This window comes from Anopheles merus, chromosome 2R, assembly GCF_017562075.2.
Source record: "Anopheles merus strain MAF chromosome 2R, AmerM5.1, whole genome shotgun sequence".
In the NCBI taxonomy this organism is placed as follows: domain Eukaryota; kingdom Metazoa; phylum Arthropoda; class Insecta; order Diptera; family Culicidae; genus Anopheles; species Anopheles merus.
Genome location: NC_054082.1, coordinates 749054 through 769167, shown reverse-complemented (window position 1 = coordinate 769167; position 20114 = coordinate 749054). Strand labels below are relative to the sequence as shown.

General features: G+C 47.9%; 2 protein-coding genes across 2 annotated transcripts in view; both read left to right on the top strand.

The window, feature by feature from the left end:
- Positions 1–19251, top strand: part of LOC121587816 (nuclear pore complex protein Nup88) — a 51861-nt gene extending 32610 nt beyond the window's left edge. Inside the window, exons 3-8 of the mRNA XM_041904988.1 lie at positions 13769–13894; positions 14164–14539; positions 14938–15771; positions 15869–16209; positions 18382–18630; positions 18708–19251. Coding sequence (XP_041760922.1) covers positions 13769–13894; positions 14164–14539; positions 14938–15771; positions 15869–16209; positions 18382–18630; positions 18708–18774 — 1993 coding nt within the window. The 3' untranslated portion in view covers positions 18775–19251. The remainder of the gene's footprint in view (positions 1–13768; positions 13895–14163; positions 14540–14937; positions 15772–15868; positions 16210–18381; positions 18631–18707) is intronic.
- LOC121587817 (opsin-1-like) lies at positions 16691–18254 on the top strand. Its single transcript, XM_041904989.1, has 2 exons — positions 16691–16885; positions 16998–18254. The coding sequence occupies exon 2, from the start codon at positions 17006–17008 to the stop codon at positions 18116–18118; it is 1113 nt and encodes a 370-aa protein (XP_041760923.1). The 5' UTR covers positions 16691–16885; positions 16998–17005; the 3' UTR covers positions 18119–18254.
- Positions 19252–20114: the final 863 nt, after the last annotated feature.

Genomic DNA, 20114 nt, shown 5'->3' with positions numbered 1-20114 from the left:
TGCAAGATTGAAGTAGCGGAAGGTTGATTTGCGTGTCCGGTTCACTCGCCCCTCGAGCCCTCGTCCGTTGTCCAGTTTTACCAATAAGCCATTCATTCCCGCCGACACGCACAGGAGGGACGTTCCATCTGGACAGCTGGACTGAAGTAATCTTGTTTAGGAGGAGCATAATTTTGCTCGCTGCTTCTTCCTCCCTGCACTCCAATTTCACCACAGAAGTGTACGGAGTAGGAAGCTTTTAGGAAAGACAATTGTCATACAACCTCTGCCCTCCGTTCTTTGTCCTTTTTTCCTAAGCGAGAGAGCGAGTGAGACAGAGTGGCCATATACATTTTGATTTTTATTTGTATCTTGCACTGTCGTCCCTTTTCGCCTCTCCCAAAGCCCCGGTTTTGCAATTCGTTTCATGTTCCGAACGCAACACAAGATCCATTTGATTTTGAGGGAAGAAATAAGGCTCTCCAAGGCGCCGGCCGGCCCCTCGCTCGCATGGCTTTGTGGTGGAGACGGAAAATATAAAATGCAAATTATTAGCCAAACTTTTTACCTTCAATAAATTTGCCTTCCAGCAGGGAGGCGGCACGGGGTGTGTGTCCTCTCCTACCTTGACTGCAGCGCACAGCAGAAGCAACAGTAGTAGGTTCATGGTTCACACAATGTCTTGGAGTAGTGTGCAACAGGGCAGGTATGCTGCTCCGGATTGTTGCGACAATGCCACTGTATCGAAGAAACAAGGAAAGTCCTGCTTCTTCTTCTGCTCTATTCACCGTTTTCGGGCGTTGCAATGAATCTTCTGCAAACGGGGCCCAACGGGGAAATGGTCGGTGGAATTGTGGGAAAAAATGGCCGAATCTTCTGCTCAGTTATCTTCGACTCAAGTTACTATAGTTCGAGTTTCTTCTACTCGACTGTTGTTTGAAGTCAATTTTTGGATGCATCCCCCTCCGTCCATTGCGCCGAGCCGAGGCAAGACTTTTCATATTCATTTCTTAAAGAATTGACCGACCGCTGCCACTCGCTCTCAACGCTCATGAAACTGTAAATGGCGAGCTGTAACTGTTTCTTGTTGATATTATTTACCGTAGCGTAAAACATCTTGAAGCGAATCTATTTCCGCACGGAGACGCTACCGGATCAAAGTTTGATAACAACTTTTTCGTCTTTTTTAGAGAACCTTGTTACACAACATTCGGTGGTCTTCTGCGCCAAAAGCGCTGTTCCGGTGCAAGTTTGAGCTAATTGTTCTGCACCAAGCCAATTTCATCCTTCAAACCCTTTGTGAGGGCTATCTTTTCATACGTCCAAGGTGTTGAAACATCCGAAGAAAACTTCTTCTAACTAACGTTTAAAATCACAATACCTGAATGCAGAGGCAATCAACTGTGGTTTATCTATCCGGACTCCGGAACGGAACCTCAGCATAGCTAGCTAGATGAGAAATGTCAATCTATCGAAATAATGTCCTCCTCCCTCTTGTCTCGTTGGCGCTTGCACTGCATAATCATTACCGTTTTCGAGCCAACAGCACGTAAATATCCTTCAATGGCTCTGAAGGCTCACCCATACCCATTACCCTGTTTGTTGACTGACCCCCTTTCGTAAGCCATTAGTGCTAAAAGCAAGTTCTCAAAAATTGTCTCACGTACCGCAAGCGGAACGCAATCTTCAGCAACTAATCTCCCAACGTAAAGAGGAAGTGCTTACGCATCCAACGACTTGCCGGTGACGTTTGCCGCTTGGCCCCAAGCCCAGTGTTGCCGCTTGGGAGGTGTTAAGATCACATTAACTTCCTTCCCTTGAATGGCTCCGATCATCGTCGTCCTCTCTTACCCCAACCCCCGGTCCTCCGGCAACACACCTTGCCCGAAGGAGACCGATTTCTTGCCTTTTACACGCATATAATGGACGATCCCGCCGCCAGCAGCTTGTGGGGTGGCCCAGGAGCGCTTCTTAAAACTCGTCGTCAGCAAATAAATATTAGACACGAGAAACAACCGAGAACACAGCACCGGCCTATTCGCACAGCCCACAGCCGCACGCATTCAACCCCTTTTTTCGCGTGTTTCAATTACAGCCAGCAGCGGAGGAACGGGCCTCTGGCGCCCCCGAGGGCGCCATTGAGCGCGCAAACAAACGCCATTAACGGCAACGATAATGGGGAATATTTTCGGAAAATTTGTAACACCTTCGAATAATTATATTAATTCTCAACACATATTTGTCATTAGAAGAAATCATCACCACCCACCCACAGTGGCAGGCAGGCAGGCAGGCAGGCGCGGGTGTAGGCTCGCTCCGGCGCTCTTTTGCTGGAGACTGCCGTTACAGGGTTGCTCCTTTATGGGGCGGAGAGCAGGGTGGCAAGAAATGTTGAATTTTTCTGTCCATAATTTCTGTACCCACCCACCCCACCCCAAAAACCATCGGATCGGAGGGGGAGGTGGGTGGGATTGGGGCAACAGCCAACAACACACACAGCATTAGCCAACGCAGCCCTGCCGACGCACAGTGATTAATAAATCAAAACCAGAACACCGTCACACACTTTCACCACACACTGCAGGGGTGGTGGTGGAGGCGGTTTTACGCACAGACGGGAGCGGGAAGAACGGAAATGCTTTTAATTTGAAGGAAATTTTTCAATTGCCAGTGCCATTTCCTCCCACCTGACCGCAATTTTGGGTCGCGCGTCTGCCGACGGAAAGCTTCATTGGAGCGAAAAATTAAAACAAATCATCATTTCCTCTCCTTCTCTCTCGCGCTGATTGTTTTACGATTTTTGACGAAAAAGAAGCTTGATCAACAATTTCCATCGTATAAAAGTCGACATCATTTGTGGTGATTCCAGCATAAAGTATCGGTTAATTTAATTTAACGCGCAGTATGTACGAAAAGAGGACACCGAACGATCCCAATCTCGCCTGGTGGTGGTGGTGGTGGTGTGGTACCGTACCAGCTGCTGTTCCATCGACAACATTCGGTTGGCGAACGTTGTTAATGTGATCTTAAATCGAATTTCAATGTCCAAAAGAATCTCTTTTCCACCGGTGACCAAGAAAAAAGAAGTTTTGTTCTGGGTTTTTTTTATTTAGGAGAAAGTTTTTCTATGGAAATTTTCCCCATTGTCCGTTGTCCGCTAGTGCGGGCATTGTTTTGGGGTGAAATTGTGAATACATTAAATCACAACTCAATTAAAATTGAATACAAATTTCCTACCAAAACATTGTTGTTCCGTGAAATGGGGAGAAAAAACGACGGACTTTCAAATGAAGTGATTTTCGTTTCGCCCGTGCGCTTCGGTGCCGATCGTCGTAGCTTTTGTTTTGTCGCCGACCTGGCTTTCTTTCTCTCACTGCTTATAATGACACAATAAACAGAAATTGATAGGTCGTGTAGAGTTTTTTTTTTTGTAATCTGTTGCTAGAAAACAAAACACAGTTGAGTTCGGGCGTCCTTTCAGAATACGACCTGTGGAGGAGCTATGCTATCCATACCCTCGAGTGGTGGGTTCCTGAATAAATTAAAAATTAATTTAAAAATCAATCATCACTACACGGCGCACGGCGCACGGCGACAAAGGAAACCGAACACAAGGAAAGGGACAACGCAAAAACCGCTGAGCAAAAGATAATTGTTTTAGTCTACCGTAGCAACTTCTGGCATCTGGTGGCTCCCCCCGAACAAAGCAATGATAATGAACTGCTGATAGATCTGGTGATAGAGCAGTGTGATTATTCGATTTCGAATTACCATGCACACCACCGAGTACTGGCAGCGCAGAGCAGTGCAGCATTGACTACTGGCTGAAGCAAAATAGGCTCTGACCTACCTTAGTGCACAGGGGTACGGACAGCGATGACAACTCCAGATGCTCTCCAAAGACCCATTAATATTCATAGTCTGCAATCACAACCGTAAACGCAACACTTTGTGGCGTATCCTTGGCACATTCCTGGTGCATAGTCGACCAGAAGCACCCGAGCACCGACCCACCCGATTGATTCCGAGTCCAATTGTGCGTGCATCAATTAAAAATGGTATGCATAAGATCGTTGATGGCAGCATCTCGTTCATCAGTCGCCTCGGTGTGTGTGTGTTGCCAGTAATTTGCTATTCGATCATTATTAAGTTCGTTGTTGAGCGCGTGAGTAGTACCGCTCGCTCGGGTCGCCCAAACACTGAATAATGCATGAATCTTCAAAGGACAGATGGAGTCGCACGCCTTCTTACATTGATAATATTGGCATACAAATGGAAACAGTCGGTGTTATAATTGCATTTCAAATTTACAGCAAACAAATTAGTGCTTTTTATTCAATGTTTTCTTATTTTCCCTCACCATCAACCTCAAACTCTAAGCATATCAGGATAATGTTGCCAAACAACTTTGCGACATAAAACCCGAACCTGCTGCTTCGCAAGCAAGGCAAATGCCTATCATAGCAGAAGACGAATTTTTCGAACAATTGAGATTGTCTTAATGTGGCGCCCTAGTCCGCTCTCCTCCCATGCACACATGCATGCACACGCTAAGAGGCCAAAACACGACGTCTTCTCCCTCTCTCAAACGTTTCCTTTTTTTCCCTCACTGCACAACATACGCTAAATATTTGCTGCTCATGTTTCGCGTTAGCATACATCAGTACAAAGAGCCGTACACCAACGCAAACACACCACCTACGGCAGAATGTTCCCCGATGGAGGGTGCCGCCATTCTTTTAATCACTCCCTTTCCTCCGTTTGTGTGTGTGTCGTTTGGTTGCCGCACTCTGCTACAGGAACAGATTCTTTACAATGTTTTTTTTATTGTTTCGTGGGACCAACCCTTTGCTACCAAGTCATTTAATCTTCATCTCCTCGACGTACTAAAATGACAAACCAGTCAGTCAGTCCGTCACCATAGCTCTCTCTTGTCATTTTTTTTATCTTAGTGTCGTCTTCTGCTGAAGAACACGAACACGATCGCATCCTCCAAGCATCATCAAAGGGCAATTCATGCGAAAGGATTTCGGAAGACAGTTTCGGTGTGGAATGGCATCTTGTTCATGAAACTCTAAGATACTTAGATTCTTGGCACAGCAGTGCCTTCCTATACTCACTCCGGAGTGAGCCAATCAGCCAACAATATCATAAGCAAACAGCAATCTGGCAGCAGAGCATGGTGGTGGACCACTGAAAAGAAGTTATAATTAGTATAGTGTGCGACTTTGGTATCATCCTTTATCTGTACAATGTAAGACAAACAAACTTTCCAAAAACCTTGCAGATGTAGTAACAGCATTTACATGTTGATTCGTAATCATACCGTGTATCCGCAAAAAATGGAAAGAGTTTACCATCAAAAAAGAGAAAGGAAAGAACTCCAGTTCTTTCCTCTTCCTTTGGTCGATCTCTTCTAGAGGTCACACTCCAGATATTCAAACAAAACAGAAGCACACGACGCTCTGTTCCTTTCTTCCTGCCCAGCCAAATGTTCCCGACAATCACAAGGATCAGTGAGTTTTCCGGCTCAATCGAAAGAAACTTCGATAAACGCCCCACCCCGCGCTGGGCACCTTTACCCGGGGTTTATCTCACTGTAACGGTAATTTCCGACGGATCCTGCTGCTTCTGCTGGGTCGCGCAGGCGGTGCTGTTGGTGGTGGTCTGGCAACAACATCCCCGCATCAATTATACTACTTACGCTATCAGAAATTGTTCGGGATAAAAAGTACGCAAACCAAAACCACCCGGTACCAAGTTCCGCCGCCATCGAGACTATTAACTAACCACCCCACACCCTCCCACTCCTCGCCGATCAATGGTGGTGCGGAAAATTATGCTAATGCCACCAATGCGGATAGGAAAAGCAAGCAAGCAAGAAAGCAAGCAACACACGCCGTCCGCCCGCCAACACCCACAGAAAGGGTCTGTTCTTCTGTGAGGCCCGGGAACCGCTATGGCGTTACCATGGGTTCGGCGTGTACGATTGATGGTCTGGTCTGGCATGATGGTGGAAGTAAGTCCCTTTTTTCGGGCATAGAGTCATGCCAGCGATCTCTGGTCGCGTTTTATTTGCACGCTCCTGTCCCTCCCGAAGTTGAAAGTATCGTTGCGATAAAAAGTCAACCCCTTCCTGTGGTTGAAGTTTGAAATGCATTGAACGGCGGTCGGTCCTGGAACGGAACGGGGAAGAAAGAAGGATGAGTTAATATTTGATAACACTCCTCGTCTCCCCCCTGCCGCTCCATCTGGCCATGGCATGTAGCCCAAACGTGACGACAAACGATCGTGCTGGGAGTAGTTACAATTTTTATCTTATACCTCTCCTACTGGATATTGCTGTCTATTGACTAGCACAGTGTGTGGCACTTCATATGCGGCTTGCGGTAAAGTGGCCAAAGATACGCGTTCGAAGAAAGACTGTGTAAGAATTGCTGCAAGGAAATTTCCGATGGTCGGTGGGCATCTTTGTGGAATAAATCTCCACTACAACTCCACAGCAGCAGTGGGTAGTCTCCTTCTGCCGGTTCAATCTCGAGCCGTTGTTCAGCAATTTCTTCGACGCTGCACCTGAAAACGCCTTGCTCTTCCATCCAATTCGTCCATTGGTTTTAATTGAAGACATTAGATTATTTGATCTGGTGAAGTAATTAGTTCGCCCGAAATAAGCCAATCATAACAGTAAAAATTAAAATTTACATATTTTAATAAAAATCTTGGATTTGCGCTGCTGACATCGCACGCAAGTCTTCGTGCTCTCGCGCCTTCCAGCCTGCCTGCCTGCCTGCGTGCCACACCATAGCGCGCCAATGTCGAACGAGTTGCCAATGTCTTTCACGCTCATTAGTGCGGCATTAGTGCGCACCTCAGCGTTTCACACTCAAACACACTGACTCCGTTCGCTTAAGGGCTTATTTTTAACACACAATCATGCTTCAATTGCGTTTCGGGATCATAAGCACGCACGATGACGATGAAGGAGGAGGCTCTCTTTCTTTCTTTCCGTGTCTTTCTGTGTCACGAAAGATGTGCTCTTTTCCAATGATACGCGTGTTCTTCCGCTTAGCCCCCCGGGGGAGCTTAACGTTCGACAGCGAATCTGCGAAAGTGTTGTATCCGAGGCATGCAAATCTTGATACGAAATGAATTTTAATACTTTTTATAAACTTTAGAAATTAACACCTTCCTCGCTCGCACACGGAGCGAGCTTCTTGTCTCTCGAGGGAAGGAAGCTAAGGTGCATAAGAAGGCATGAGTTGAAAAGTTGACTGCTGGAGGCACTCTCCAGTGGCTCTTTCTTAGCTTGCTCCCTCTACCTAAAGCTGGAATCAATAGCACTGGGGATCTGGTTGGAGTATGCTTCCCGTCCGCCAGAGCGCAGCGCACGCCGAGAGAGTTTGATGTGAGAAAAATGTTCCTCAGCTCCTCCAGGTGTGTCCAACGTGGAATGTTTGCTGATGGTGCAGTTTTGAATAAATTTTCCATTTTCCTCCAATGCGGGGTTGGTTTGAGCGTAATTCGACGACTCTTGATGAGTAGGTAGGTGAGTCAGACAGCGTCTTGAGCGCAACCCCTTGGAGTGTTGGTGCTAATCTCCCGGCCATTGGAAAAGGAATCTCGAACATTCAAAAATGCACGACCAATTAACTGGGAACCCATGATGATGGCATTCATTTATTTGGGCTTTTGCGAAAGGATAATCAAACACGAACTTCCAACACCACTCTGCTGCCGCCGCCTTCTTCACTTCTTCGGCAGAGTACACCGGCGGGAATAACCGGTTCTCGTGGAAAAACGCGGATTATCAGCCATCGCGGGGAGGAGGGGGGCAAATGGCCATTACGCTCTTCGAGCAACAATACACTCCCTTCCCTCCGCCACGCGGCACTGGGATAATTTTAAATTTTTATTGTCACCGATTTGGTTTCATTACTTCGGGTCGGTTTTCGTAGGGTGGTAGCGGAGGTGGTGGTTTGGCTTATCTTCGCCAGCGCAGCCCACGGCTCCACGACGACAAACAGAGTCGGTGTTACCATTACCATCGACCACAACATAGCAACCCCCCCCCCCCCCCCCCGCTGGGGTGGGTCGTCGTTGGAAGCAGGACTTTTAATGGCAGGAGCCACACTATCGACGAACCTGACGAACACCCGGGAAATTGGGCGCACCAACGAATGGCGAAAGTGTTAGGTGAAAATTAAAATCGCGCAGATACCTTCCTTACCAACGGCAGCTCCCACTCCCCTCCCCTCGGATCGGAACGGAACGAATGACGAACAAGATCATAATCGTTTCGGGCAGTGTTTTGGGCTGAAAAATGGTCACGATTATTGCAGTGTGTAATAACGACGCGGCTGCCGGTAAAAACAAGCGCACCTTTACAACGGGCAAAACCCTCCTCCAGCGAGTCGACCACAGGGGGAGGGGATATTGCCGTTCGAATGGTGGAGTTTGATTAATTTTTTACGATTATTGTTATTACCTGGCTACCTCAGGCAAAGCATCGGCTGAAGAACATCGGTCAGACTGCTTCTTAATGATTGACATTTGCGCTAATGTTGCCGCGCTCGGCTGCCGTTGTTAGCGCTGGCTGATTTATGGCATTTATACCGAGCGCTTAATGGCAATTTCCAATACAGTAAAGTGTACAGCAAACAGTGTCTTTTGCATAAAGATTTGAACCATTTTTATGGCTCACAATTTGCAGCTATTTTAACGACATCCACCAACCAACCAGATGCTCTCGCTTTTTCCTCCCAGGGAAGGATTACTTTTATTCGGTTGTTCTTACAGTACACCACCGAGTAAGCTCCTTCCTTATGCCATTCCGAACAGAACCGCATTACTAAGGGGGGGGGGGGGGAAACCCAGTGCATATCCACATAAATTAAATCCAACCACAGAAAACGAAGACAGAACCAACGAACAAACCAACATGCTCTCCTCGGTTTCGTTTGTTTTTTGCTCCTCCGGTTGCTTGAAAATCTCGATCCCTTTTTTCAAGAAAACCCACCACACAACGCCCGGGACACGAGTAAGATTTGCAACAACAAAAAGTGTGGCCTTTCTGCGGTGGGGCGGCGCCTACGCAATGCTTTTAATACTTTTATAGTTCACATTGTACCACAGAGGCAGAAAATGCCCACCATCCCTTCCGCCGTTCTCTTCTTCTTCAGCGTGCTCTTCATTGATGTGTGTGTATGTAGGTGTTGGCCTGCCGGCACTGGATCGCGAAAAAAAACCCACCCCCCACCTCCCACCACCAATCCAAGGCAATCCAAAGATAGTTATTTAGACAAAAGCGAAAGCATATAAGCACGGCGTAACAAGTTCTAAGTCCGTCCGATGACGGCACACGGGGACAGGGGGTGAGGGCGAGGGAATAAAGGTACTCTTGCCTAGGACAGAAAGTCAGATAAACCCTTTCCCAGCAGGCAGCAGAGTCAGAAAAAATCGAGTTAACAAGAAAAATTATATCATCCTTTTGCGCGCCGTGCCGCGTCCCCTTCTGGATTTGTATTCTTTCATTATGTCCCGGCGATTTGTGTGTGTGTGTGTGTGTTTCCTTTCGTCCGACCGGAGCATAATTTCCTCGTCGTATTATGGTGCTGCTGTATGTTACCTCCCCCCTCCGCCCCTTTCTACCGTTCAATCTGACCCGCCGAAGTTTGTCCTTAGTGTAGAGACAGAGAGAGAGAGAGAGAGGGAAAGAAAGAGTCAACTTTTTAGTCGCCGGCAACCTCTCAAACAATAATTCCTATATTTTAATGTGTGTATATTTTAAGCGGATACGATTTCGTACAAATGCTCTTAATCGCATGACCGTCAACGTTGTTTCAGTCATGCCACCGGTGTTTGGCCGGGGTAAAGGATGGGCCTTACCACCCATCCACCACTCCCTTCCCCTTCGCTCGCTCGACCGTGGCGGGGCTGACCCCCCGCCGAAAGCGGAATTAGAGCGATGGTGACAGTAGTGAATGCAGTAGATGGAAGCGACCATATTGAGGATAAGTGTTTCTCTGTGTGTGTCTGTGTGTGGGTTGGGAAACTCTTTTTTTTTTTTGGTTTTTGCTACCATCTTCCGGCGAAAACCTTACCGTGACGTCACCACACGTCCCCTTGTCCCTTGCTAGGGCGCAGGTTTTTATTTATTTTCGGGGAGGGCTTGAGTTCCCATCATGAGATTAAAATATTTATCTGCGTTTGTCTCTCGTTTCACCGCGGTGATCCGCTTTTCAAATACTGGTGCTCTGGTCCGTGGTCCGTGGTTTTCTTATTTGTGGCGTATTAGAGGCATGGGTGTATTATGTATCCTTAAAAAACCACCTGAAAACAACAACAGCAGCAAAAAAAGTAAAAGAATGTGGATCCAACAACGACATCCAACACAAAAAAACATCCCCAAAAGTCCCAAAGCCGAACGGGAAATCACTTCTGCTCGCGGGGGAGGGGAGGGGAGCGAAGGTGGTGGAACTGAAGAGAGAGAGAGAGAGGAAACCACCCGGAATGTGTCCCCAGAATCTTAAGGCTCGCAAGGGTCGGAACCGCGAACGCGTATGCAAAAAAACCCACATTTGGGGCTGGAGGGAAATGAACGGAGCGCCACACCTTTCGAGGTCATTTCGAATGGGGAAAATTGTACATGGAGTAATACGTACACATATTCGCGCGCAACAAATGTAGATAAAGGAGCGAAAGAGGGAAGCTTAATTCCCATTGGCTGTAGGAGAATAGCTCGCAACAAAATCATGACCAATTTTTCCATTTACTCTTACCCGCTGACTAATATGACGAATGGTCATGCAAAAACGACGGCCACTTTCCATTGCAGTGGAATGTCAAAAATACACACACAAAAAAGCGTTGTCGTCTATCTCCGAAATGATCGTGTTATAGTATTAAAATTAAAAATTGAAGTGGAAAACTTCCAGACCGATTGAATAGCTTCGACCGCCATGCCCCAAACCCGCCCGTGGGAGGTCACAAGTGTAGCTGGCAAGCGATACCAATGTAGCCATTTGTCGTCACAGTGAGTTTTCCGCCCAAAAGTGCCCATCATGGCCAAGTACACACACACACACACACACACACACACACACACACACACACACACACACAGGAAGCAAAAGAACATGAGCAGGATTTGAAGTGGAAGGGTTTGTAAGAGGCTTTGTATTAATTTAAACATGTTATACTAATACGATTCTCTTTTTTTCGGTCGGTCATCCTACGAGGATATTCTTTTTTCTGCGTCGAAGGAACCAGCATAAAACATAGACAATTTTGCGTAGGAAAGTAGGGACGGCGCGGTCACAAAGGAATGGGTTATGCTGCAACCAGATTGCTTTATTGTCATCCCGATTGTAGGGCGCACTCGTCGTATCTACTGCTCCTTCCTCGACGGGCTTTCCTTCTCCTATTCCTATAGCTTTTACGCTATTTCGGTGATGACTTTTCACCCGCTGATCCTTCCTCCCTTCTCCACACGGGTTCGCACTGCCTTTGCCACGAAGAATGGCAGCAAACTGTGCTAGGCGATGGCACTTGTACTTCTCAAGTTTGGGGAATTAGGGATACAAATGAATATTAACGTGTCCGAAACGGTAGTAGGGATGGGGGGTGGGTGGTGGGGGGGGAGTATGTTCCCTTTGGAGGAAAGTCCGACCACACCACACTACCTCACTCCGATTAGCCAGCGCCAGTGGCCAGTGCGCCGCGCGTCTGGGAGGTTGTAGATTATCGCGAGGACAAAAGGGCGGTCCGGTCGGTTCGGTCCAGTCCGGTTGCTGGCCGTTATCGTTTTCCTCGCACATCCTTATGGGAAATGGCAGTACTTTTTAATTTTACTAAATTATAATATACCTTTGGCTGGCCGTTGGCTGGGGGACCGCTGGCCTCCCGAATCGCGCACATATGAAAGAGTTTGAATTGGGGATTTTTCTTTTTTCTCCGTGTGTGTGTGTGTGTGTCTGTGTGCAGCAACCGTGCCAGAGAGTGTCCACTATTCATATGTGAATTACAATACTGACGATGCCGAGAATAACGAACTCGATTTCGTTTCGCTCTGTGTGTGTGTGTGTCTTCAAATTTAACCTGCAGTGTGTGGAGATTTACAGTTTACAGCGAAAAAAGTGTTATTACGACCTTTTTTTTGGTCCTTTCACTACAGTAATATATTCTGTTTAAAACGGAAGCAAAAGTGGATTAAAAAATGAGCTGATCGTATATTACCCCTTTTGCTAAGCTTTCACTCACTCACAGAAACTATATGGCTTGCAATGCTAATAAGCTTTTTAAAAGGATACAAACGGCAACGTTGGCAATTGTTTCGATATAAACACTCTTCCTTCTTATCAATCCTATGCCGGTGTCAATTTGTAATCAACGTAGCCCGCGGTGGCAGACACAACACACACAACCAACCAACGAATGTGTCGCGTGAACCCTCCGGACACGCAAATGTACAAGTGATGTTTAACGGGCGTTTTTGATGACGCCAACTCCCGTGCAACCCCATTGGACCGCCAACAGTCGGTCGGGCGTGAACCCCCATACACCACACACACACAGTGGATAATGCTCAAAAACACAATCCCAGTTTGGAGCAAAGCTTTCCCACTGACTGACAACAGCGTTGCAGTTTCCAACCACTTAGCAACCATCCCAGCAGGCCCGGTCTGGGTCTGAGGCCAAATCCTCGCAACGCAACGCACCACCGTTCGTGGGGATGTTCGAAGTGAATTTGGCTTCCGTGTTAAATACGCGCGCAAAAACAAGTGCGCGGATTCGCGGTCGGAAAAAGGATTCTATCGGGTGTAGCCACGCGCGTGTTTATAGATTTTTATTTACATTTAAATTTATAAATTAATTTGAAGAAAATGCAAAATACATGTCCCGAATGTTGCCGGCGTGTGTGTGCGTGTGTTCGGAGTGAGAGAAAACTTTTCGATTTATTTGTGCTACTCCTTTTGCTGCACACCCGGCCGACCGACCGACCGATCCCTCCCTAGTCCGTACGGGGAGGGAGTAACAGCGAGTACTCTCTGGCTGGCTGGCTGGCTGGCTGTGCGTTTTAGCGGATTGTGTGGTGTGTCGGTGGTGTAAGTATGGATGGAAAATTGTGTTGCCGCGCGGAGAGAAGGGACAACCCGTTTCGCGAGGTACTTGGGTTCATAATTTTCCCTTTGATATGAAAGTGTGCGCCGTTGCACCACTTACCACCCAATTTGGTGCGGTGTAGACCCTTGGGATGTGGGCCCTCTGTGTGTGTGTGTGTTGGGGTTTGAGATTTAGCAAACATACATACACACATACACAACATCTCCGGAAGGTCGGTGGCCTAAAACGGTAGTACGAAGGACCACGGCTACAAAGAACGCTTCTTCTTCTTCGGTGGCGCGGTTTGGGCGAGGATTAATATAAGTCGGGTATATTTATGTGTTTACACGCGGTTTGGTGTTCGTTTGGTTCACGGAGCGAATGTTGGCGCCGTAAGTGGGGTCGCCATCTTTACCATTTCCGGATGTATTATGATTCAATGGCACACCATCCGGCCAATTGGTGTGTTTATTTAAAACTCTCACTACCTTCTTTTTCAAACCTTGCATGCTTATGGGAAAACTTATAATTAGCAAAGCTCTTCCAAAAGGATTACCACCGTACCCAATTTATCGCGAATGGTTCTGCCTCACTCGCTGTGTGCGCCGGTTGTGTGAATCAATAACCTCCATAGCTCGTACCGACTTCACTCATTAATTTCTGTTCCGTCTTTTTTTCTGCTTCACAGTGCCTACAACCTCGACGAGCATCTATTTACCGAAAGTGCAACGCTCGAGCTTCTGCAGATCCGCTGGCATCCGGCATCTCCGACGGATTCACACTTGCTCGCCCTCCTGTCGGACAATTCGATAAGGTAAGCAGCAATGTCCGGGCCCAGGTTCCAAGGCTGCATCACACGTCCAAAACCTCAAAAACCAAATTCCACCGAACCATTTATGTCATCACACTTGGGCCCCCAAAACGTACACTCATCGTTGATCCGGCACGATAACAACGGACTGCAAGGCGGGAATGTCCCGGGTCGAGTGTTTAAACCGAAATCAGCAGGAGAAGCAGGAAAAAAAACAGTAATTGCCCATCTCTCTCTCTCTCTCTCTCTCTCTCTCTCTCCACGTTTTGCAGGGTGTACGATGTGGACTCGCTGCGGCATGTATGGCGCATTGGACCGACACCAACACCGCAACCCGTCGTCATCGGTAGTGGCAGCGGCGTTGGAGGCGGCTGTAAACACGGTCCTTCGGCCAGTTTTGTCGGATCGCCGGGAACGGCTGCCGCCTCGCCGGGAGTCACTTCGAAGCTTGCCTATCTTAACAGTCTGGGCGATACGGCTGTTGATTTTGACATCGCACCGCCACGTGTGGTTTCTTCCGCCACCGGTGGAAGTGGCTCCGTCGGCGCCGATACAACGTTCTCACCGACGACGACCCTGTCAACGACGTCGTCAACGGTCACCGCAACGAAGCCGGCCATTGCTCCAAAGGAAGGCACCCTCATGAATGTAGGTTCTGCCTTGCTACCTGCCTGCGTTGGAGGGACACTTGGTCTGTTTGTTTGCTCTCTCACTCACTACACTTTCCATGCAATTTCATCCCAAAACGGCGGTGATGCACCGCAGAAATCATTTTCGGTTCATGGATGCACCATTTTCGCATGCTGCATCGGCCGTTGTGCGAACTCGGTTGTTTTGGGGGTGCCCGTGGGTCGTCCCTTCTAAAGAGAGAACATTTGTGCAGCAGCTTTCTGTTTGCACAGCCGACCAAGTGTCCCCTTCATGGACACTTCTTTTCGAATTTCTAAATACCTACTTGTCTCTCCCTCTCCCTCTCTCTCTCTCTCTCTCTCTCTCTCTCTTTTGTTGTTTGACATACATCGTCTCTTCCCCCCGAAAACACACAGGATTCGGTAATCGCGCAGAAGAATAAAAAGGCACCGAATGCCGGTGCCGGAGGGACCAAAGTGGAGTGGCCAATAGTGATTCTGCGGGGCGATGGCAATGTCTATGTACTTTGCGCCGGCATCGACACCAATCGACCCAAGCTGCAGGGACCGATTTCGATTCAGCCGCAGGTGGACGATAACTATGGGCTGGATTCGTGTTCGCTCATCGTCATCCCGACGCTGCCACCGACAGTCATCATTGCCGAGAGCACGGGCAAAACGCATCATGCACTTTTCCTCGAGGAGTCCTGTCCGCTGGAGCGATCCCTCACGTCCGAGCAGCTGGCAGACAGCAATCTTACCCTGCACCCGTGCGAGTGGTACCTGCACGTGCTGGAAACGGTCGAGCTGGAGCTGGGGCTGCCGAGCGTGGAGGAAACGAAGCAGGCCAAGTCCTACTCCTGTCCGCTGCATCTCAAGCGCGACCCGCTAAATGAGGCACGCTACTTTGCCTACCACAATGCCGGTCTGCACGCCGTCACACTGGATTTCACTCGTCCGCTGCACGAGTTCGTCCAGCAGGAAGGGACGGACGAGCTGGTGGAGAAGTATCCCCTCTTTAACTCACACAGCCGGGCGGAATACGTCGTTTGCACGAAGGCACTGCAAAATGCCAACACCAACGCAGTGCTCGGCTTTACGCTGCTCCAGTCCCCTTCCGGGTTGGTTTTGTTCCTCGCTTCCGGGCAGGTGGTATCGCTGGATCTGATTACCGATCACAGTTTGATTCGAAAGTGGCCCCTCTCGGGCTCGACCAAAAAGACCGGCAATTCCGAATCGCCCATCAAAAACGTACGTATTGCACACATTATGGAAGTGGTTAGAGGTGCCCTCTTTTCGAACGAGTTTGTGTAAGATTCCGTCTCGTCTTTGCCTCGTTCCTTTACAGATGCTGAAAGACTCATTCCAGAAGCGCATTCAATCGATACTGCGGTCGGGCCTCACCCAACCGATCCTGAAGCTGGACCAAACCACTGAACCGACACCGCAGGAAGCGTTCGAACTGCTGACCCAAGCGACACGGATGCTCCGGGAGAACTATTTCGTACGGCATGACAAGGCCCGCCAGGAGATTGAGAAGCGGGAGCACGTGCTAAAGCTGCTCAAGCAGCAGCAGCTCAACGACATCGAGGAACTGCAGACGGAGAAGCAAAAAATTCGCGCCACCGCTGAACGTCTCGCCGAAACCTATGAAGATTTGTGCGACAAGCAAAACTCCCTCTTCAAGCGGTAAGTCGTAAACCGATCGTTTTAAAGCATTTTAACCACGTGTTATCGACCCCGGCGCTGACGCTGACTACTAGACGCCTCACACAACACTGAAGCAGACGCACATGACAAGGGAAGAAGAAGCTTCTCCATAACTCAATTATCGTAATAATTGATTTTCGGAGGTTTTTAAAAATTCCCACACACCGCTCCTCCTTCTCATGACTTTGTAACACTTTTCTTCGGTATTTGCATGCATTTTAAAAACAACAAATGCACCAAAATGGCATACCGCTGAAGCCATACACACACTGTAAGACTTTCTTTGCAAACGGCCCGTAGGCCGCCGCTGGTTCTCTCCTCCGATGTGTGGTTGTCTTGAGTAATCCCTTACCGCATATGCAAAGAAATGGCAAGCAAGCAGTAGAACTTTTAACTCAATTAGAAATGAATGCATCATCGCTGCAGCAAGCGCCCTATAAAAGGTGCACCAGCGGCCCTGTTCAAATTGAGTCGTTCTTGGTTCTTTGCAGCCGTTGCAACGTTAGCCTAAAACCATAAGTCTGAAGTAGTTCGAGTAACATCGATTTTCTTCAGCTTATTGGAACCAAAGTAAACAGTGAAGAGTGTATATCTCACAGCAGTTACCAACCCGCGCATTAACAACATCAAGTGCCTGAGAGCTCTTCCGAACGTGGTAAGCTACACATCGGTGACGCATCTCTGTGATAACGCGGCGATCCTCTAGACGAGGGTATTCATTCGGAATTGTCCTTTTCTTGTCCCATCTGCTCTCAAACTCGTAACAGTCGTAACAATGGCAGCCTTCGTAGAACCGCATTTCGATGCCTGGACGCAGGGATCCGGAAACATGTCGGTGGTGGACAAGGTCCCACCAGAGATGCTCCACATGGTGCATCCCCACTGGAACCAGTTCCCGCCCATGAACCCGCTGTGGCACTCCATCCTAGGCTTTGCCATCTTCATGCTCGGAATGATCTCGATGACCGGTAACGGTTGTGTGATGTACATCTTCACCAACACCAAGTCACTCCGAACCCCCTCCAACTTGCTGGTGGTCAATCTGGCCTTCTCCGATTTCTTCATGATGTTCACGATGGGCCCGCCGATGGTGATCAACTGCTGGCACGAGACCTGGACCTTTGGCCCGTTCGCGTGCGAGCTGTACGCCATGCTGGGATCGCTGTTCGGCTGTGCCTCGATCTGGACCATGACGATGATTGCCTTTGACCGTTACAACGTCATCGTGAAGGGTCTCGCGGGCAAGCCGATGACCAACAACGGTGCCCTGCTGCGCATTCTGGGCGTGTGGGTGTTCGCGCTGTTCTGGACTCTGGCCCCGCTGTTCGGATGGAACCGATACGTGCCGGAGGGCAACATGACCGCCTGCGGAACCGACTACCTGACCCAGACGTGGCTGAGCCGCTCGTACATCATCATCTACGCCATCTTCGTGTACTGGCTGCCGCTGCTGACCATCATCTACTCGTACACCTTCATCCTGAAGGCTGTGTCCGCTCACGAGAAGAACATGCGCGAGCAGGCCAAGAAGATGAACGTCGCCTCGCTGCGTACGCAGGAAGCCCAGAACACCAGCACCGAGATGAAGCTGGCCAAGGTCGCCCTGGTCACCATCTCGCTCTGGTTCATGGCCTGGACGCCGTATCTGGTCATCAACTTCACCGGAATCTTCAAGGCTGCCCCGATCAGCCCGCTGGCCACCATCTGGGGCTCGCTGTTCGCCAAGGCCAACGCCGTCTACAACCCGATCGTGTACGGCATCAGCCATCCGAAGTATCGCGCTGCCCTGTACCAGAAGTTCCCGTCGCTATCGTGCCAGGATGCACCAGTCGACGATGGCCAGTCGGTTGCGTCGGGAGCCACCCAGGCCTCGGACGAGAAAGCCTAAGGTTCTGTTGTAGTGTTTGCGACAAAAGACCTCTCCGACCGTTGACAAGACCGACCACTTGACAAACGTTTTAGTATTTTAATTTGAGGAAGCAATAAACTTTTTTATGCCCACCCACCGGTGGGCTGAAAAGTGACCACACGCAAATCGTTCTTTACTTTGTCCAGGAGTAGTATACTCACAACATTTCGTTTTGGTGGCCGTTAGTTCTTCACTTACTCTAACCCCAACGTGGTTTGTTCTATTTCCCCAAACCTTCGCAGAGCTCAAGAGGTGGTGCGTCTTGCAACGTTGCGACTACCAAAGGGATCGTTCTCCGAGAAGCAGTTTACCGAAAGGATCGAAAAGATCCACCAATCGGTAAAGATGCTGCAGAAAAACGTTGACCAAGCCAAACAGAAGATCACCACGCAGCAGATGGAGCTGGAAATGAAGAAGAAAACTGCCAAGGAGAAAACGTTCACACTGCCCGTCAAGCAGGAGGACATCATCAAGCAGATCATTGGAGAAATGTACGTAAATGGGGATTGAGGTGGGGGGGCTAAGCTTAGTTTGATTTTATTAACCGTTTCTGCTTCACCTTCGACAGGTACACACAGATCGATTCGAACGTGAAGGACGTCAAAAAGATGAACAACATTCTTAATCTCTCCTGAGCTGATTGTACATTTGTTTTACTTTTCTTACGTTTAATGGTTTTCCTATTTTATCTATGAATTATTCATTTCCGTACGAATAAAGAGCGATTCTCGTTTCGCAACCGAACTTTGTGGATTTTAACTCCTTTAGTTGGTCTTCTATACCGCTTTGAATGGATTTACTTTTAGTTAAACCAATAATACTTTAGTTAGTTGTTTGGTCAAGGAAACCGTTGTCATCTCCCTATACAAAACGAAGTAAGAGGTGACGCTCACGTTACGCTCACGTCACGCTCATAGGTGAAACGATTGCTCACTATAGGATCTTCCTGTACGAAAAAGTTACTCACTATAGAACGGTTTTGCTAACCAACTATGGGTGCTTGGATGATTTTTATTTCTTTGCGGTGTTTCCATTCTCCGAGGCAACAAGCAATGGTAGAGTGATTGAATCATTGAGGCATTTAAATCAAAATACATCATTGTTTTTTTCTACACACGTGTTGAAAGTGTATCAATAATTATCAATTTATTTCCAGTATTGTTTTATTGTGTAGTTCAAAACGTTTAAATAAAAGACTTGCTTCGAACTACAGTGAACCCTCTCTTATTTGACACCTCTCCAATTTGAAAAACCTCTCTTATTTGAACATTTTCCACAGTCTCTTGATTTCCAGTACATTTTTGTCCCTCTAATTTGGAAAACCTCTGAAATCTGTATCCCTTATATTTGTGTATGGTGTTCCCATGGTTATTGAATGATGTATGCTCAAATTGGCAATCCTGTTCGCAGTTTCCTATAGCAACGGTTAAGGCTGCATACTAAATATTCTATCTCTTTTTTGTTTGTATGGACCTTTCATTCACTTTCAACCTCTTATTCTTAAGAGTTGACTGTATATGCTGACAAGTTGGCATGTTGACAAGTACATGCTTCGAACCATCATCCAAGTGCAGTAAAATGCTTGCTTGAAAGGATTGCTAAATCGTACGCTATGAACGTTGAACAATTACAATTTGGTACATCAACCCAAAAACGCGTGGTACAATGCAATATAGTGAAACCATCGGAGCTGCATAACTAGGACTAAGTGAACAACTTTAAAACATGCATATAGCGGAGTTATCGGGCCCATAAATCGGGCCTCTATACGCAGATGGGTGGAAAAGGCTCAGTACGAGTTGTGTTAAACATAAAAAAATGATTTATTGAATTTTAGTTTATTCATCCACTGAAAGTATATCTTGCGGCAAAAATAATCTTATGGTTCAGCAGTGACATTACAACTGAACTGCACTGTAAAACTGAAACGAACTGCAACTCCTATTGGGAAAAGTAATGGGACAATAATATACAC